The sequence below is a fragment of the Sorex araneus genome, chromosome 3 (assembly GCF_027595985.1).
Source record: "Sorex araneus isolate mSorAra2 chromosome 3, mSorAra2.pri, whole genome shotgun sequence".
Taxonomy (NCBI): domain Eukaryota; kingdom Metazoa; phylum Chordata; class Mammalia; order Eulipotyphla; family Soricidae; genus Sorex; species Sorex araneus.
Genome location: NC_073304.1, coordinates 183,494,769 through 183,516,767, shown reverse-complemented (window position 1 = coordinate 183,516,767; position 21,999 = coordinate 183,494,769). Strand labels below are relative to the sequence as shown.

Genomic DNA, 21,999 nt, shown 5'->3' with positions numbered 1-21,999 from the left:
AAGAAACAAAACAATCACTATCAAAAAGTAAGAGTAAATTCAAGCCATAGAACACATTCCCTGAGTCGGTGCAAGCGGCACCACACAATTACATAGGAACACCAAATTGGAAGGGAATATCCTTGATGCGAAAGAAGAAACCACTACCCACTGAGCTGCTCAGAGTTCTCCATGGAGTGAGGGAGGTGGTTGGGGGGTGATGCTGATAGTCTACCAGAAAATAACTCTTCCAACTACCACAGGCAAACTGGAAAAAAGGAGAAGAATCCCACAAAGAGTGGATGAAGATAGGAGCCCTGAAGCCTCAACAAGAAATGCCACATACATGGCCTTTCTGATAAAGAATTCAAAGACTAAATGGTGAGAATGTTTAATGAGCTCATAGAAAAGTGGAAAGGGGGACCCTCTGCTCCTAAAGACTATGATCCAAGGGGTCTTCTAACCCATTTTGGCACCCAAAGCGGCTTCTTACAGCAATGCATCTAGACTGTGAGCTGTACATCCCACCCGGGGAGGATTTTCCCTCTCCACCCTGGCGGCGGCGGCATCATCCACATGGTGAGAGCCAACCCCTAAGACTTCCACCCAGACATAGGAACTTTGCAATGTTGTGGACCATAGGCGATCATGGGAAGAGGGCGGTACTGGCATGCCCTTGGCCTAGATAAGAACCGGAGCTGCTGCTCGCAAAACAGACCCTCTGCTCTTAAAGACTATGATCCAAGAGGTCATCTAACCCATTTTGGCACCCAGAGCGGCTTCTTACAGAAATGCATCTAGACTGTGAACTGAACTAAAATATCAGAAATCCAAAACCTTCATAGAATCTTGAGCTCATAGAATCTTTACTCTCAGCAATGAAAAGAAATTCTTTTCAGCAGGCCTGATTGTTGGGGGGAAATTCCAAACAATAATTGTGAGTTCTCTATTGAAATATTGAATGTATTCAAAGTACAAAGAATAAAATGAAGATCATTAACTACTTAGGTGGGGGCTGGGTGGAAGGGGGCTATATTGGGGTCCTTGGTGGTGGAACATGTGCACAGGTGAAGGGATGGGGTTTCAATCATTATATGACTGAGACATACCTGAAAGCTTTGTATTTTGTTTCACAGTGATTCAATATAATAAAATAAAAATTTGGGGGCTGGAGCAATAGCACAGCGGGTAGGGCGTTTGCCTTGCATGCAGCCGACCCGGGTTTGATTCCCAGAATCCCATATGGTCCCCTGAGCACCGCCAGGAGTAATTCCTGGGTGCAGAGCCAGGAGTAACCCCTGTGCAATTCCGAGTGTGACCCAAAAAAAAAAAATTTAAAGTGGAAAGGGTATCCAATAAAATAAAATAGGATATGAGAGAAGAAATAAGAAAACCACAAGCAGAAGTGTCAGTAATAAAAAATTAAGTAGATGAAATGAAAAACTCAATGGATATCCTCAAAAGTAACAGCAGCTAAAGACAGAATTTGAGAGCTTGAAGATGAGATGCAAAAATCTCCAGGGATTTGCAAAATATGGAGCAAGTCCTCAAAATCACTAAAGGCCAGAGCAGAGAATTATGGGATGAATTCAAGAGAAGCAACATAAGAATCATCAAAGTTCCAGAGAGACATGAAGGCAACCCCAATGAGGGAGTAACAGTCAAAGACATCATTGCTGGAAAGTTCTCAGAACTGGAGAAATCAGGCAACCAGATAAAAGAAGGCTGAAAGGTACCAGCTAAAAAAGACCCTAGTATAAACACTCCAAGATATATCCGAATCAGAATGATGAAAACCACAGATAAAAATAAAAAACTGAAAGCAACAAGATCAAAGAAGGAAATTACATACAAAGGGGCATCCCTTAGATTTACAGCAGATCTACGGAATGAAACCCTCAAGGGCCAGATGTTGATGGTGGGATACAGTTAAAAAAAGAAATGAAATGAAGGCCTCACCAAGAATACTTTATCTAGCTATACTCATTCATATCTGAGTAATGATACGCAACTTCCTGGATAAACAATAGCTCAGGAATTTCAAAAGACTCAAAACCAATCTTGAAAGAAGAACTGATGGAGCAACCATAAGCAAGACAAATCCCACAAACTCAACAAACTACTAAAGAAAAATGGCAAAATATCCTATGACAATAATCTCTCTCAATGTCAATCACCTAAATATATCAATTAAGAGACACAGGGAGGCAAAACAGATTTAAAAATTGAAATCAACATTTTGCTGCCTACAAAAAACACATCTAAATAGTCAGAGCAAACATAGACTCAAAGTCAAAGGCTGAACAATTTTTCAAGTAAACAACTCCTTCAGAAAAGTCAGGGTGGCCATACTAGAATCCAATGACATAGATTTCAGACAGAAAATAATTAGAAAGAGCAAAAGTCACTTATCAATAATCAAGGGATTATTGGGGCTGGAGCAATAGCAAAGCGGGTAGGGCCTTTGCCTTGCACATGGCCGACCCGGGTTCGATTCCCAGCATCCCATATGGCCCCCTGAGCACCGCCAGGGGTGATTCCTGAGTGCAGAGCCAGGAATGACCCCTGAGCATTGCCGGGTGTGACCCAAAAAGCAAAATAATAATAATAATAATAATAATAATAATAATAATCAAGGGATTATTAACCAAGAAGAAATTACACTCTAAAACATCTATGCACCCAATAAGGGATGAGCAAAATACTTTTTTTTTAGCTATTTTTTTTTTATTTTATTGAATCACCGTGAGATAGTTACAAGCTTTCATGTTTGAGTTACAATCACACAATGATCAAACACCCATCCCTCCATCAGTGCACATTCCCCACCACCAATATCCCCGGTATACCCCCCTTACCTACTTTCCCCCTGCCTCCATAGCAGACAATATTCCCCATACTCTCTCTCTACTTTTGGGCATTATGGCTTGCAATACAGACACTGAAAGGTCATCATGTTTGGTCCATTATCTACTTTCAGCACACAAGGATGAGCAAAATACTTAAAACAATAGGTTAATAGACTTCAAGGACACTGGTAGCAACACAATAGTAGAGACTTCAACACAGCTTTGTGACCCCTTGATAGATCAACAAAACTCAATCTCAGCAAGGAAATACTGCTTTGAAGGTAGACATGGAAGAGAGGGGGTTAGTAGATATACACAGGGCTCTTCATCACCCATAATTGAATATACATTCTTCTCCAGCATCTGGGATATTCTCCAAGACAGATCACATGCTGGGCCATGTAACATACCTCCATAAAATTAAGAGGACATAAACTGTATCAACTATCTTCTCATACTATGATATACTGAAAATAGAAGTTTGTCATACACAGAAACAAAATCTTAGCAAACCAAATCCAACACATCAAAAAATTACACACTACAAAAAAGTGGGATTCATTTGCAAAGATGCAAGAACTTTTCAACATATAAAAATTGGGCTGGAGCAATAGCACAGCGAGTATGGCGTTTGCCTGGCATGCAGCTGACCCAGGTTCGATTTCCAGCATCCCACATGGTCCCCCGAGCACCACCAGGAGTTACACCTGAGTGCAGAGCCAGGAGTTAACCCTTGTGCATCGCCAGGTGTGATGCAAAAAGAAAAAAAAAAACACATAACAAATAAAAAGATAAAAATTATATGATCATGTCAATTGATGCAGAGAGAAGTTCTAACAAGATCCAACATTCATTAATGATTTAAAAATCCTCAATAAAATAGGGGTGAAAGTAACCTTAATACAGTAACAACCATCTGTAACATATCCACAACTAGTTTCATTTTTAATGATGAAAAACTGAAAGCATTTCCACTAAAATCAGGCAGAAGGCAAGGATATCCACTGTTTCTATTTACATTAAATAATTTATTAGATGACCTAGCAGCAGCACTCATACAAGAAACAGAAATCAAAGGGATCCAGTATGGAAACAAAGAAGTAAAGTTTTATCAGTATTTGTTGGTGACAAGATAATATATATAGATCCTAAAAGTACGTGAAAAAAGATCCTAAAATCAATAAACCACTACAGCAATACGGCAGAGCCTAGCAAGCTACCTGTGGTATATTCTATATGCCAAAAACAGTAACAACAAGTATCACAATGGAGATGTTACGATGAACAATGGGACAACAGTGCTACAGTGCTACAGAATCTATGGATGAAGCTTAAGATTTACAATATGGCCCCAGTGTTCTCTGCAACATCATCTCCATCTCCACTCACTTTCACACTCTACTCTCTTTCACCACAGACTGTTCAACACTTTTCAGACAAAAGCATTAACTTTCCATTTTAAAAAATGCATTACTTTCACACTCATGTTTTTGTATGAGTCTGGAAACTCCCACCCCCAAACGTTTGTCCACCTGGCAAAATTCTATTCATCCCCTAAGGCTTAACTCAAATGTCACTTCTGCTGTTTAGTCTTTCCTGATCCCCTTACCTACCCCCTTCTTTTGAATTAATCACTCCATGGTACTCTCATGGCGATTTGTTCCAAATCCCTAATGTGACATTTATCAAGGAGAATTGTAGTTAGCTATTTACTCATATGTCTCCCTTCCAAAATTATGAGCTCTAAAAGGGAAGAGACCACATAACAGTCATGTCTATACACTTGGTTCCATGAAAAAAGTGCCTTGGAATAAACTAGAGAATAGGGTCAATAAATGTTTATAAAAATAACAAAAGAAATAGCAATGATCTTTTTAAAGCAAGAGATAGGAAATGAGGGAGATTAACATTTCTATCTCCAAAGATTTAACAAGAAAAACCTTAATTACTGCTACTCACCTACAGATTTTAACACCAAAGACAGATTTTGTGCAAGAAGATAGAAAATTACTTGAAACCCAACTCTATCATTAAAACAGCCAATGGTTTAATCATGCTTCTAGAATGACGAATGAAGGAACATTTCTCTTTTGAAAAGTTGAAGAAAGGGTATAGCCTCCAGGTCGGTGTGCCCCGAAATTGGACCCTGGGACCCTGAAAGCCCCCTTCCCACCTGAGACCCCCTTGGAAACTGATGTCATGCACTGGGGTAAAAGATAGCTGGGATGGAGAAGGGAGCACTAACTAAATGGTGGTTGGAGTAATCACTCAAGATAATAGATGCGTGCTGAAAGTAGACTATAGACCAAATATGATGGCTGCTTGGTACCTATATTGCAAACCACAACACCAAAAGGACAGAAAGAAAAAGAGGGAATGTGCCACCATAGAGGCAACAAGTGGGAAGGGGTGGGGTTAGAGGGAATCATACTGGGAACAACGGTGATGGAGAGTGGGCACTGGTAAAGGGATGGGTACTCAAACACTGTTTGATTGGAATGCAATCATGAAAGTTTGTAAGTCTGTAACTGTATCTCATGGTGATTCATTAAAATAAAAAAAGTTAAATAAAAATAAATTTAAAATTTTTTTAAAGTTGAAGAAATATTAACTCTGAGAGATTTAAAATGACTTTTTCCCATGACTTTCACCCATATTCTTTCAAGTTAGCAATTATATGTAAGGTTTTACCAAAAGATCATTAGTAAGGTTTTACCAAAAGATTCCAGTCACTTCTGAAGATACAAAATCGCTTCATTTTCATCCCCCAAAGCATCTGAAGTATATTATTAAAAATATGACAATACTGAGTGGGGAAAATAATCCATGTTTTTCTATGTCATACAAAATTTGTTAGAATTCACTGATTTGTTAGAGTTTGTTAGAGTTCATAAGTTTGTTAGAGTTCATTCTTATATTCTTATAGCTTTATTTAGCTTTACTTAGTATTTCAAAAGATGTCAAAGTGATTATATAAAATATTTGCTTTACCTGAAAAATATTAGTGGACAAAAGATATAAGAAAACACAGAAATCTGCAATTATGAGTAAAGAAGGTATTCTAAAGGTGTCAGTGAATGGAACTGAGTATACAAGGCTTTATAATAAGACTTTCAAAAGATGTGAAAATGCTACTGTAAATTGAAAAGGCAATTGTTTTCCAAAATTTTTGGTAGTTTCTTTCTGTGATTGTAAAGATGCACAGAGGCTCAAACTTAAATAGAAATATATCCTTTGACATAAATTCCTTATAAAGAATCGCAATAATATGCAAACTGGAATATACTGAGGAAAGGCAGCAGTCACAAAGGAAGGCCAAAGATTAGTGTGATTTAGGCAAAAGGTTACAGGAGTATGAAAAAGGTGATGGAGGTCTGACAAAAGAACAGCAAAAAAGGAACAATTCACCAGCAATTCAAAGAAAAACTCCTCAAGACTAGTAATTAGACTGCCCATAAAGATTTCTAAATCCGGATAACTCTGGGAAAAGACACAAAACAGGGATAGAATTTTTTTTGTTTCCTTTCAGGATTTTTTTCAAACTTTAACACAAATTCTGCTTCTTCAAAGGATAATATATATGGAGCTTTATTTTCACTTGATTGCTAATTTAAGTCCAATATTCTGTCCCATTATTTTTGTGTGTCCAACCCAACAAATATTTACTGGTATATGTGCCACGAACTAATCTACCAACCTGGAAGTCAACAAGATAGACAAGTGACATCTGGAAGCTGTTACTCCAAAAACAAACAATGCAATACTGTATCTTTTGCAAAGGAAATTCTCTAAATAACTTCTGGCTAAACTGAATAAGAAACAGTAATTATTACTCTAGGACAACTAGGAACTCAAATAAGGAAAACATCTTGGATTTTTCCTTATCAAGAAAATTCTCAGTGGAATACTACTCAATCTTAAGAAAAGATAAAGTCATGCAATTTGCTGCAACATAGAGGAATCCAGAGAGTATCATGCTCAGTGAAATCAGTTAGAGGGAAAGGATCACATTCAGAATAAGCTCTCTTATATGTGGGATATAAAGAAACATCGTGGGACAATATCAAATGCCCAATGACAACAGAAAAGAAGAGCAGAAGAATTGGCCTTCATAGGAAGCTTGGCACTGGGGTTGGGGTGGGCATGGGAAGGGATAAATTAGGGAAGGGAACATTAAGACAATGGGGAAGGAGAAAAGTGTTTAGCATAGAAGCAAACTGGGAGATAGAGGGTACCTGGGGATATTCGTGGAGGGTAATGGGCACTGGTGAAAGATTGGTGTTGAAACAACTTACGCCTGAAGCTTTATCACAAATGCCTTTGTAACTTTGTAATTCACAGCGATTTAATTTAAAAAGAAAATTCTCATTATACCATTTTTTAAACCTATTGTAATAAAACATTTTTTATGTTAAATCAATCCTATTTTTCCTGGAAATTTCTGATTAAATTTACCAATAAAAGTTATGAATATCAAATAGGATCAGTAATACAGAATGGAAAAGGATATCTAAAGACATTGTTTGGGCTTCCAAACTGAATTTCAAAAATCCCGACATGCTATATCCCTCAGTCTTCCAGGAAATCTAAAATCAAACATCTAAGACTATAAGGAACAGCCTTTAATTGTCTGATTGTCACAGTGCCTGGAAAACAGAAGAGGGGTTAGAAGCAATATGTAAAAGCAAAAAATTCTGCTATCAATTAGTTGCGCTACTAGACTTTATACTGATGGTAACAGAGAGCCATCTACTGGCGGACAGTTAAATTTTAACTACAAATGTTAAATGTTCAAAAATTACCATTTTAAACTTATAGGCAATGTTTAATTTTTTTGCCCAATCCACCTTGAAAATAAGTATATAAGTAATTAAAAGCCAATTATATGATTATATAATGTAGTGGAATTGTGGTCCCTAGAATTGTGCTGTTTTTATTTTGTTTTTATTAACAGATCGACCACTCTCATTTTGTTCTCTGCAACCAGTAAAATGACTAATTGAGTGCCCAAGGGAGGTGAACAATTTGTATGTAGGTTCTGGCATGCACATAGCTTCCATCTTAATTCTACACTTTTCCACCATATTTGGTTTTAATTTTCCCTCAATTTTTATGAAGATAAAATACACTAAAATAAGCAAGTAACTGTGCCCCAAAAGCAATGCTCTATGGGAAAAGATGTAATTACAAATGAAATTACTGATGGGTAAACATAAAATTCTACCAACAGTAGAATAAATCTATATGTCAACTTGAATTTTAAAATCCAAGCAAGCATTAAAAGATTATCTTTAAGAATTATACATATCACAGCATGGAGCACACGCAACTAGAGAAAGACAAAAGCTGGTGGTATAACAGGAGATATTTTCTGGGAACCAGCAAGCTAGAGGCAGTCTGAGACACAGAATCTACCATAATGGCACCTGCAAGGCCCTAATGCCTGGCTACTCCCACAGGTGGGCATAGTTTTGCTGGAGTGGGCCAGCGACCAGTTAATTTCCCCTACCATATCCTATTCAGGGAAAGAAGAAAGAAGAGACCATGACCCACCAAGTTCCCATAGATCCCTCCCAGGCAGTGAGGTGGAGACTCTGATAGTGCATTAGAATAAACTGCCTTCAGAGTACCATAGGCATCATGGAGAAATAGCTCAGAAACCCACCACAAGGGGTGGATGAAGATAGGAGCCCCGAAGCCTCAACAAGGAATGCCCACATACATAATCTCTCTGATAAAGAACTCAGAGACAAAACAGCAAAGATGCTTAATGAGCTCAAAGAAACAGTGGAACAGACATCCAATAAAATACAGGAGGATATGAAAGAAGCAGTGGAACAGACATCCAATAAAATATTGGGGGAAAAATGAGAGCAGAAATAAGAAAATTACATAGAGAAATGACATTAATTAAAAATTTGGTAGATTAACTGAAAAACTTAATGGGTGACCTTAAAAGGAGAGTAACAACAGCTGAAGACAAAATCAATAAGCTCAAGGACATGTGCAGAAAACCTCCAGGGAATGTCAGAGGATGAAAAAAGTCCTTAAAACAACTCAAGGGCAGAACAGGAAACTATGAGATGAATTCAAGAGAAACAACGTAAGAATCACTGGAGTCCCAGAGGGTCAGGGAGGCAACCCCAAATGAGAAAGTAACAGTTAAAGACATCATTGCTGAAAAGTGCCCGGAGCTGGAGAACCCAGGCATCCTGACCCAAAGGGTACCAGCTAAAAGAGACCCTAATAAAAACTCCAACTCATATCCTAATCAGAATCATTAATACCATACACAGAGGTACAATGCTGAAAACAGCAAGATCAAAGAAAGAAATTACATACAAAGGGGCATCCCTTAGATTTACAGCAGATCTACTGAAAGAAACCCTCCAGGTCAAGGACAATGGTGGAATATAGTTTTAAAAAACTTCAGGAGGCGCGCATATGCTGCCTGAGCCCATGTCCTGCTTGCGCCCACATGGCAGAGCACATACGGTGCCCGAGCACATGTGTCGCCCGCATCTCCCCTCTTGAGATGTGTATTTTCATGCTTTCATGTCTAGTGCTAGGATGTGTGTAGAGCTCTCTCCACCCTTGGAGAAGACCACATTCTCTTTTGAGCGCGTTATTCTTACTATTCTCTCTTCCACTTATCCCTTCCTCCTTCCCTCAAAAAACCCTCTAAATAAAAATCTGTTTACTTCAAAAAAAAAAAAAAACCTTCACAAAATGGAGGCTTTGCCAAAAATACTATACTTCTACCCAGCTAGACTCTCAGATTTGAAGGACTGATACACAAATTTATGGATAAACAACAGCTCAGGAACTTCAGAGGCTCAAAACCAATCTTGAAGGAAAAATTCACGGGGCAAGAAGGATCGCACAAACACAACAGTCCTCAAGTATCACTAGGGGTGTGACCGCAAACCAAAAATAAATTAAAATTTTTTTAAAGATGAGCACAGTGTGCACACAGAAAACACAGAGCAGAAGGAAACTATTTGATATCATTAATAGGATATATCTTTTTACTTGCCATCTGTTAGAATTATTTTAGATGGGGCCAGAGCCCATAGTACAGCAGGTAGGGCATTTGCCTTGCATGCAGTTGACCTGGGTTCGATCCCCGGCATCCCAAATGGTTCCCCCAGCACCACCAGAAGTAATTTCTGCAGAGCCAGGACTAACCCCTTAGCATCGCTGGGTGTGACCCAAAAAGCAAAAATATATATATATATATATATATATATATATACATATATATATATATATTTTAGAAGTTTCCCCAGTGTTATTGCTGCCCAGATACCAAGACTTAGCACCAGATCACTAACTCCTCAAAAATCATAGCCCAGGCACATATTTCTTTGTAATTTTTTTTGGGGGGAGGGTTCTTGAGCAGTGTTGAGAAGGCCCAGGTGATGTAGGGAGCCATTTTACCTTACTGATCTTATCCTGTCACTATTTGTTTAATCACTAGCTAACCCCATGCCACTCCTAATCTTACAGATCTTATCCTATCAGCATTTGTTTATTACTAGCTAAATCCCGTGCCACACCCTGCATTTCTGTTGGGGGTCCTGGCACCACCTCCCCCCAGCAGGGAGGTATAAATACTGTAACTGCCATAGAATAAATGCCTTTTCTCCCTCCTCCGGGCTCTGCGTCTGTTCTTTCGGCTGCGCCCTACGAAGGGTTCTCCCTGCTGAACAGAACGAGACCTCCACATCGACTTCCACATAGTGACACTTGGCAAACTAGACCAAATAGCTCAACATAAGAGCGCAAAGATTTGTTGCTGCTTAGACCCTGCAGTGACAGTACCTCTAGGCCCAGATCTAAGTTCCAGAGATCCTATAAGACTTGTATCACTAGCCCCTATAATAGCTCTTCAGCCCTAATCTCTTCTTTAAAAAAAAAAAAATGGGGGGAGGGGACATACCCTGCAATGCTCAGAACTTGCTCCTGACAGTGCTCAAGGGACCATGTAGTGCTGGGGCTGGAGCCCAGGTATTCAACATACAAAGTATGTGATCAGTTGTGAGTGATCTCCCAATCTGCTTTTAATTTTTTGTTTTGTTTTGTTTGCGGGGTACATCTTGCTTGGCTCAGAGATCACTCCTGGTGAACACAGAAGACCATAATGGGTATCAAGGATCAAACCTGGGTTAGCCACTTGCAAGGTAAGCACCTCATCTGGCCCATCTTTTTAACTTTTAAAGCCTCTTGGATAATTCTGATGTAAGCATCACAATAAAGAACACATTTCTCAAACTAACCTGCATTCAAATCACCTGAGGATCTTGCAAAATTATACTCTCAGAATTCAGTAGGTCTGGGTTGGGGTATGGATGCTGCATTCCTAACAGTCTCTCAGGTAACAGTGACACTCTCAGGTAGCAGGGACACAGGAAAAAAGGGGGTGACAAGCAAGAGGTCTAGGCCAAAAAAAAATAAAATAAAACACGAACACCTAGTGCATACATTGGTCCCTTGAATACACTAAGTGACAGAGAGGTAAACAGAATCTGACCCAGATTTAGCAAATGGTAACATTATCCATTCGTTTTCACTGCTGCAAACTTTATTTTTAAGTTTCTTCTTCCTCTGACCATCAACCCACTCCCCTAAAAACCTGTTTCCTGCCTAAGTTTTTCCATTTCTGAACTGAAAAAAAAAAAAACCCTCTTCCTTCAAATATATAAATTCTGATGGTACTAATTGTTCGAGAAGACACAGAAAGAGAAGACACAGAGGCAAGAAGACACAGAAGCGCAGAGCACAGAGCGAAAGAGAATCAGGGAGTCATTGGAGCCAGAAGCAGGGAAAAGAAAGAGCACAAAGCGAGTGAGAATCAGAATCAGAGTCAGAGTCAGAGTCAGAAGTGAGAGCGAGTGAGGCTCCAGAAAGAGAAGCAGAAGGGCTATGGAGAGAGAGATTGGAAGAAGAGAGATCAGAAGAGACCAGAGGAGAGACAACAGACAGAGGGAGGTCAGAAGAGACCACAGGAGAGACAACAGACAGAGGGAGGTCGGAAGAGACCAGAGGAGAGACAACAGACAGAGGTAGGAAGAGACCACAGGAGAGACTACAGAGACAGAGTCAGAGATAGAGAGACAGAGAAGAGAGCACAGCGGTAAATACAGAAGGAGAGCACAAGGAGGAGCCATCCCGATCCGTCCATACACAGCGGCTCGAGAGCACCGAACTCAAGCAGCAAGAGAGAGAGCCCATGAACAACACACACACACACACACACACACACACACACACACATCACACCCTTCCGTGTCTGCGCGCATTTGAATTTTTTACAGGTGTGTTATTTTTATATTAGGACTGGAGCGATAGCACAGTGGGTACCTTGCACGCAGCTGACCAGGTTCGATTCCTCCGCCCCTCTCAGAGAGCCCGGCAAGCTACCAAGAGTATCCCGCCCACACAGCAGAGCCTGGCAAGCTACCCATGGCGTATTCAATATGCCAAAAACAGTAACAAGTCATCTCACAACGGAGATGTTACTGGTGCCTGCTCGAGCAAATCGGTGAACAATGGGATGACAGTGCTACAGTGCTACTAATTGTTCACTTTGGCTCTTTTGCTCACCTGTTTTATTTCACCACTCTGGGTCAGTCTTTGTTCAACTGATTTCACTTGGTTTCGGACCACCAACTACTTCTGCCTTTGTTTATATGCCAGGACACATGACTGATCTTCACTGACTCCTTGGTATAATTTCTTCATGAAACAACTTTTCTCCTAGTTTTCTGTAACTTCTAATACTACTGAATCACAAAATTCTAAGAAAACAGACCACCAACAATTCGTGCCATTCTTGATGCATATCAGAATCACCTGGGACTAACATCAGCTCCAGATCCCTCTGATTTAATGTACTATGGTGGGGCCTTGGGCTAGAGAGATAGCACAGCAGGTAGGGCATTTGCCTTGCACGGAGCAGACCCGGCTTCGATTCCTCCATCCCTCTCGGAGAGCCTGGCAAGCTACCTAGAGTATCCCGCCCGCACAGCAGAGCCTGGCAAGCTACCCATGGCGTATTCAATATGCCAAAAACAGTAACAATGAGTCTCACAGTGGAGACGTTACTGGTGGCCACTCGAGCAAATCGATGAGCAATAGACGCTAGGGCCTTAAAAATACATGGCACAGGGTCAAAAAACATAGTCCTTAGAATGTCTTCTTATTCCTAATGAGAAATAAGGTAAAAACAAGCTTCTTTTCACAATGAAAGCTTCATTCCTAATGGGGAAACAGAAAAATAGCAAACTCTCTCTCTGTTTTTTGTTTGTTTGTTTGTTTGTTTGTTTTTTGCTTTTTGGGTCACACCCAGCGATGCACAGAGGTCACTCCTGGCTCTGCACTCAGGAATTACTCCTGGCGGTGCTCAGGAGACCATATGGGATGTTGGGAATCAAACCATGGGTCAGTAGCATGCAAGGCTAATGCCCTACCCACTGTGCTATGACTCACATAGGCTTCAGTTTTAGGCTTCATCAATGAATTGCCTCTTTCTCTCCCCCCCAGAGAAGCTTACTGTGCTCTTGCAAGCATCCCTAATTTCGAGTTTGTCTTTAACCTCTCTTTTGTGTCTTACCTCTCATCATCAACAGTTCCCCAAGTCAGTCTTGGTTACTTAAAAGCCAAAACTTTCTGGTAATTCTGGACTTTGTATTTGTGGTGAATTACCACCTTTTCTATTTCCCCTATAGCCTTTTCATATTTTATTATAAAACAATGTTCTTTGGTTAAACACAGAAAGACCGTTAACTCCTAATATTTGGGAGCTTACTGAGTCTGAAATATATCTACTCCTGGGCATTAGTTATAATTACTTGACTAAGGCTTCAGTTGCTGTAGTTCCTAACATCCCAAAAGAGAGGTCCTGCTGTGGGACTGGGATGGACGCAGGGTGAGTGGCGAAGCTACCCTCGCATCAAAATGGGATAGTCTAGAAAGCATAAATGCATGGTTTTGATGTAAGCTGTTATGACTTAAGAGACAGGATCCCCATGGGGATGGACAAGCTGAACGAGCCTGAGGAATTAGTCTGGGATTTATGGTAAAAGGCTTGCTTGCTCTCAGAGCTCAGAGAACTTAGTTTTGGAATCTGTATCTCTTACTGTGTTTATCCGAATAACTGCAAGTATTAATAAGAAGTGAACTTAATTGTTTAATATGTACAATTTAAGGGAAAGAGAAAAGCAATATACATGTCCCTGGGAGACACAGTTTCTCCTTGAGTCAATCTCCCCAAGAGAATCGCCTCTGCCGAAATGTTTTACCTCTGTAAATGATCAACCACACCTACATGCAGTCCTGCACCTCAAACCCCTTCAGATAGATGTTCTATAAGTATGCTAGCAACTCTGCATTAAATGGGCCGTTTTTACCATCTATCCAAGAGTCTCCCATCTCTTTGTTCCCCTGTTGGGGAGGCCTGAGAAGGATGGGGAGGAGGCTCTCCATCTCAGAAGCACGGGTCACAGCCCCACACGTTGTGAACTCATGTCTGGGTATGCCAAGAGAGTTGGATAGAAAGCAGATGTCAACTCTGTAGAATGAATTATTCAGTGGCAAAGAATCCAACATCAACACTCCTCTACGCATGAGTCACAAATTACTATTATACTAAGACTACTATACTAAGGTTTTATTCAATGTGCTAATAAATTAAAATAACAACAAAACATCAAAATAATACACTTCATTGCCCATACAGGACTTCAAGACTTTCTTTAGAAGGCAACTAACAGCAAAAGTTTTAAGCAAAGAATGCAAAAGATATTTTCTGATTTCATCTGTATTTTTTCTAAATATTTTCTCCAAGATGAAATTCCCCTGAACATAGTTCACTAAATCTAATTCCAATTAATTGAAATTAAATTAATGGAAAATTATAAACAGTCATTATCACAGACTACATTTTACTGTTAAAAGAAGTTAAGCCAATCAGGAAACAGTTGCAATCTGCAAATAAATTATCTGTCCACTGTGTGATCTATGTACAATGAAAGCATCATACCTGATAAGATCTGGCTCTGCACCCTCGTTCTTAAAGGATGCCAGAAGTAATCTCTCTCGAGTTACAAGATCATCCAAGAGGTTCTGTCTTCGATCTCCTTCAAGCTGTGTTCTGCAGACAACTTGTTAAGGTTCAGTAGTACGTGGATTGCCTCATTTTACCTATTTTGTTATTAGGTGAATTTTTCAAGTTAGTTTGACAGATTTTTACAGACTCTAATCATGTGTTTCTCAAGCAAGCGCATATGGTCTCCTGTGATCCACAAGGCTATTCCAAGGGGAATAGAGTTCATTGTGAAAATTGAGAAATGGCGGGAGGTAGTGGCTGGGATTGGGGGTGGGAGGTGGAGCAGGGCACAAAACTACAAAACCAGAAAGTAGGACAGTGGGTGGGTGGCAAAGTTTAGTTTTTTTCCAGTGACCAACACTGAAATTATTATCTCTGTTAATAAAATAACTCATTTATGCTTTGTTTTTCCTCTTTATTTAATAAAAAACTGATTTACAAAGTTATTTACAGTTGAGTTTTAGGCATGTAATATTCTAGCACCAATCCTACCACCAGGGTCAACTTCCATCAGTGTTCTCATGTTCCCGCCCACCTATCTGCCACCTTCACAGGCATATTTTAAAGTTTGGAGGCTGTAATTTGGATCTCATGTGTCTAGTGTTGCTGAGTCTGTGTTTTGGGTATACAGTTAGTTATACCACTCTCCCACATTACCAGTATATGAACCACAGTGTTCCTGGTTCAAGCTCTGGTACATAGCATCTGGAGCACTGCATGGTGCAGCCCCACCACCACCAATAGTCTTAACACATTTTCTAACCCAATCCATAAGTCATGGTTTAATAAAAATTAGGAACAGATCCAAAGTTTTACATACTAGCTTTCTTTTTGTAAACGGTAGATCAGATAACATAGTTATAATGTATCAACTTGATTTTGGAACAGAATTACTGTACCTTCAAGTACCACCCAAGTACCCAACATCCTCCAGCTCTGTCTTTGTGTCACTTCAAGTCCACCTCTTCATTTCTCTACCTTCTTCTCCCTCATTATTGCTTGGTAATCTCAGTTCTGCAATCAAAGGCCAAGAGTTTAGGTACTGTGGTTTGTAATACTGTTACTGAAAGAGTATTATGTATATGACTTTATCTCCTTTCAGTACTCAGTTTTTGTCCAGAGTGGCAGGAAATGTGCACTGGTGAAAGGATGGGTGCTGGAACATTGGATGACTGAAACTCAATCATGAAGAGCTTTATAACTGTATATCACAGGTGATTTAATAAAAAAAATTATTAAAATTTTTAAAAGATCAAGGGTGTGTCCCCATTATATACTGTCTATTCTCTTGATTTGTTTCTCTATATGCCAGCTTCTTGAAGAAAAATACAGTAACTAGCTCTTCCAAGCAGAATGTGGGTATATGTGGGCACATATACAAGTTCACATGTTTTTAAAAAATAAATAACGGGGGCCGGAGCGATAGCACAGCAGGTAGGGCGTTTGCCTTGCATGCGGCCGACCCGGGTTCGATCCCCGGCATCCCATATGGTCCCCCAAGCACCACCAGGAATAATTCCTGAGTGCAAGGCCAGGAGTAACCCCTGAGCATTGCTGGGTGTGACCCAAAAAGCAAAAAATAAATAAATAAATAAATAAATAAATAAATAACAAAGATTTCTACCATAAACAGAAAAAATGGAGCGACACAGAAATAATACACTGGGTAGGGCACTTGCATTACACATGACCAATCTGGGTTTGATCCCTAGCACCAAGTATAGTCCCCTGAACACTACCCAGATAGATTCTGGTTCTGAGCACAGTATGGTGCAAGAACCACTGCCCTCCAAAAGAGAACAAAGGGAGAAAAACAATGAACTTTTTAAAAAAGGGGGGGAGAGGGCCCAAATTAGTCTACCTGTATTCATGGGCCTTATCTGTTACCTTTTTTATTCACTGACTTGTTTTACTAAAGCTGAACGCCAGATGATTCAAAGTATCCCTGGTTGCAATGACCTAGTTCTAGCAAGATATGAATGATATTACTGTTGGGATTTATAAATACTTTTAAAAGACAAGCAATAAACTTTGTACATACGACTAAAAAACAAATAGAGAACATCCTGACCCCACACCAGGCTGTCTTCACTAGGGAAACATGGAGTGGGGTGGGATGAGTTTCCCTCCCCCACCCCAGCAAAACCCTAGCAGCTGAAAACCTCCAGAACCCAACCGCAGTCATGTTCAAGGACGCTCTCCACAAACTCTGATGAGCCTCCCCGACGAGGGAACCTGCAGAAAAGCCCAGGTATGTGGGACCTGTGACTAAGATCTCCAAGCTTGCTCAGAGCAGGATTGGGCCTCCTCCCCCCAGCTTCCAAGTTTTCCAGTAGCTTAGCAGTCACATCCACAAACTGCCCCTCGCACCATATAATCTCATCAACAGCCAAGATCCAGAGACTCTGAAATAAAGTTCATGGAAGAAAACGACATAGGCCTTACCTACAAGTGAATCTACTCTATAATCATATTTTAAATTTCAGAATTCCTGGAGTATGCGACCTCTCATGCTCTACCCAACTAATGCATCAAAAATAGCACATACTTGTTTGGGTTTAACATACATGTTTGTAATCTCTTACACAAAGGCTTCATGGCTCCGGAATAAAATACAACAATCTTCACACACTTTCCTCTTATGGTGGTGGGAAGGGGCAATGGTGTTGGGGTTAGTGTTTGAATATTGAATGTAATGAATTATTTTAAACAACTTTATAAAAATAAAATAAAATTTTAAAGAAATAAAAAAATTTTAAAAAATAGAAAAACTGGGGCTGGAGTGATAGCACAGCAGGTAGGGCATTTGCCTTGCATGCAGCTGACCCGGGTTTGATTCCCAGCATCCCATATGGTCCCCTGAGCACCGCCAGGGTAATTCCTGAGTGCAGAGCCAGAAATTACCCCTGTGCATCACCAGGTGTGACCCAAAAAGCAAAAAAAATAAAAAATAAAATAAAAAATAGAAAAATAAAAAATAGAAAAACTGGCAGAATTGAGCAGTAGCATCACCATTTCCTGAATGAAAGATTCATGGCCTGGTGAATCTAAAATGTTTTTGCTAGCTTTGCTAGCTACAGAAATCTAGTAAAAGAATTAAAAATCCATTAAATTTCCCCAGTGTCAGTAAAACCAAAATTTGACCTAACCAATGTTAGGTCAAATTTATTTTAAAAATACTGAATGAATTTTCTCAATATGTCAGACTACCAGGCTTCCCTACCATTGCTTTTTCATTTACAACTTGACTGTAGTCACTAAGAATCCCATTCTGGAAACTATAAAGTAACCAGAGTAATTGAAAAACAGTACACCAAAGTGTTTCTTCTGCATTAATAAAAGGACCAAATATTAGCTTCCTGATCAATGCAAATCAAAAACAAACATCAATGTATTAAAACTGCAGTAAGATAAAATTTCGCTTTCATCTAAAAATAGGTCTTAAAAAATTAAAAAGTAAAAATTGCTGCTCAGAAATGTTTTTAAAATAACACAAGGCAGGGGGGAGGGAGCACAGAAATGGAGCAATAGTACAGTGGATAGGACGTCTGCCTTGCATGTGGCTGACCCAAGTTCGATCCTTGGCAATCCCTTATGGCCCACCAAGCACCGCCAGGAGTAATTCCTGAGTGCAGAGCCAGCAGTAACCTCTGAGCATAGCTGAGTGTGATGCAAAAAGCAAAAAATAAAATAATAATAATAATAAAAGGATTTAAAAACACAAGGTATGAAATAATTTATCAGGATAAATGGGATTTTTTTAATAGTGGAAATATTATATCACAACATTTACTACCCTTGTGAGTCTCTCTGGATCATGCTATAATTAAGCATAGACACCTTATTTTCCTGTTGTTTGCTCTTTATCATAGTTTAGGTAGTTAGGATCGTGATAATATATAAAATTATTAACATAATATGGTTACCAAAATACAAAATTACTACAATACTACCAACAAAATGCCTACAACCTTCCACCATAGTCCCTGTGTTACGTTTCCTTCCCATGCTCCCTGCTGTATTTGGTAACGATTCTGTATTCCAAGGCCAAGGATTTGTCTTTGTTACGTACCACCCATTCTCTTATTTTGTCTGTAATTCCACAGATGAGTGAGATCATCTGGTATTTGTTCTTCTCCCTCTGATTTATTTTATTTCCATTCATACTACAGAGAACTACACCATTTCATCTTTTCTTATAGATGCATAGTATATCACTATGTATATATAACACAACTTCTTTATTATTCATCTGTCATTGGATATTTGGGTTATTTCAGGACTCTGAATTAGGATGGAGTGGAATAAGGATGGAGCTATATACATAGGAACTCCTACCCCATTCCAGCTTCTACATTTTCTCTTTATTATTAAAAGTCTTGAAAATTTAAGTTTGACACAGGAATCTATTGCTATAAAGAAAGAAGCTTGCATCATACACCTTGGTGCCATAATAAAGTAACTCCAAGGGCACAGATTAAAGTCCCAGAGGACATATTTTCCTGGTTCCCATAGTGTTTAAACTTTAAGTTAGTAAATGCTGTTGAACATCTATGATAATCTAAATCAGGTCCTTATCTTCCTCAAAGCACTTACTTCAGTTTTAAAGTACTACTTAATATAATAGTTTGCTTTGATATATCTTTCCTACATAATTACAAATGAAACAACTGTTAATAAACTCTCAATAGCTGTAGTAAAGGTTTTTGTAATACTGGTAACATTTTTGGAAGTATCAGCCCAAATGGAAGCGTCAAGCACCTCTGCTTCATAACAATCCTATAAACCAGGTGTACTTTCATTGTCCCTATTTCACAAGGAAGAAAAATAAGGCACAAATAGGTTAAGTAACTTGCCCAAGATTAAGTAAAGGTTGATATATTTTATTGAACAATCACTACATGTACTTAGTCTTATACAAAATTTAAAAATACTTTTCCCATGAAAAATCAGCAACTCGATCTCAGTCCTATCTAGGTCCAAAAACAGTGCTGTCTTCACTATACCAGTGATGCCAGATTTAGGTTTCAGAGAGCATTGATATTTCCAAAACCATTAGAGGGAGACCTTCCCACCCAATAGGACCAAAATATAATAAAGGATTCTTATCTTGTATGTAGACAACTCCACTTCAATTTCTGGTTCCACATATAGTTCCCTGAGCATCCACCAAGAGTGAGCCCTGAGCAGAGGTAGATAGAACCTGGCCACACTTGCAAAACCAAATTTGGGGAAAAACAGTACATAAAATTATTACTTATACACTTTGCCATATTTAGATATTTCCCTACAAAAAGCAAAACTATCATGCATTTTTACCATTTTTACAATGGTCAAAAAAAGAAAAGAAGATTTTTAATCCTAAAACACTGGGGAAGAAAAAAAAAACATCATCGTGTACATAAAAACATTTCTACCAATGAAGAGTGTCTTGTCCTTACTTTTCTACATACTTTTCTCACAGGCCCCAGTGAAACTGTCATGGACAGGTACAAAGTCATTTCACTTCCACTGAAGTCATGAACCATCTTCTGTTTAATCAGGCCCTCTATACCTGCATTCATTGGTTCTGTTATACAGTGTATCTCTCCATTGACCTCTCTATCTGTTCACCTTCCCCACTATCCCAAAATGCAAAGCAGAAAAATAAATATACTTTTAGAATTATTTCTAAAGGACTTTTCCTGACACTGAACAAGTACCTTTTGATAATGGAACCTTTTGTAAAGGGATTTTTAAGTCTTTTTTTTTAAGTATTAAAAAATCCAACAAAAATGTGACATTTAAAAGAAAAGCTAATTCTAATAACTCCAGTCCTGCTCAAAATTTCACATGGAAAAAATCCCATAATTTGATTATGTACTCAGAATATCTTTCCTCAATTGGTAAGGCATTTTTAAGTCCTACCACTAAGTCACTCTGAATAGAAGTTAAGAGGTTGTTTTGTTGTTGTTTTTAGCAATGTAAAATAGGCTACAGGACTCTGGTCTAAGAATGCAAACTAGGGCCTGAGCAATAGATAATACAGGGGGTAGGGCGTTTGCCTTGCACATGACCGACCAACCTGTGTTTGATCAATCTTGGTTTGATCCCCAGCATCACATGGTCTCCCAGCACCACCAGGAGTAATTCCTGAGTGTAGAGTCAGGAGTAACCCCTGAGCATTGCTGGGTGTGACCCAAAAAGCGAAAGAAAAAAAAAGAATTGCAAACTAATTTATTCAAAAGCACAGGTCTTCCCTTTAATTTTTATTTTTTCTTTTCAAGAGGAAAATACTTTCACAGGAAATAACATCTTATGCCTATACCATTACTTTAACTGTTTAGAAGGCTTAGGATTTATCTTTTCAACAATTGCTAGTTGTTCTTCACAAAACTTCATGAATGCAGAAAGGCATGCACTTAAAGTGCCATAAACTCTCAGTAGTAGCCTGACACAGCAAAGAAAATTATTTGTATTCAAATGTTTGCATTTTTTTTTTAAAAAAAGTGTCTCAAACTGAAACAAGTAGGGCAGCATGTACCTTGGTTCAATCCCTGGCATGACATATGGTCCTCCTAGCCTGCTAGATGTGATCTGGCACAGAGCCAGAAGCAAACCCTGAGCACTGCAGGTGTGACCTAAAAACAAAGTATGATTTAGGGGCTGGAAGATAATACAGTGGATAGTACCATGGTACAGCACATGCCTAGCAAGCACTTGATCTAGATTTGACTCCCAACATCACATGTCCTGTATGCATCATAGGATCCAGCCCCGAGGGGCCCCCAATAACACTGGGGCTGCCTGAGTATCCCTGGCACCACAAGGCCCAAGCAGCACCGCATCCTTAGTTCCTAGCGTCTAACCAAAAGCCTGACATGGTTAAGAACTGCCAGTGGATGGCTGTTCTTGACTTCCTAATCACTGTCTAGGAAGCATAACTTAAAAGGAGAATTATACTTTAAAAATACTTATATTTAAAAAGGGGAATTAAAAATTTTTATTAAAGGGGAATTTTTTATTAAAGGGGTTTAATAAAAAGGGATTTAAGCCACAACACCTAATTAGACAGAGAGAACA

The 21,999-nt window shown here is 39.2% G+C and overlaps 1 protein-coding gene across 1 annotated transcript in view; it reads right to left on the bottom strand.

Annotated features, from left to right (window-relative positions):
• Positions 1–21,999, bottom strand: part of STX8 (syntaxin 8) — a 327,110-nt gene that overhangs the window by 264,656 nt on the left and 40,455 nt on the right. The window contains exon 4 of the mRNA XM_004605184.2: positions 14,872–14,982. Coding sequence (XP_004605241.1) covers positions 14,872–14,982 — 111 coding nt within the window. The remainder of the gene's footprint in view (positions 1–14,871; positions 14,983–21,999) is intronic.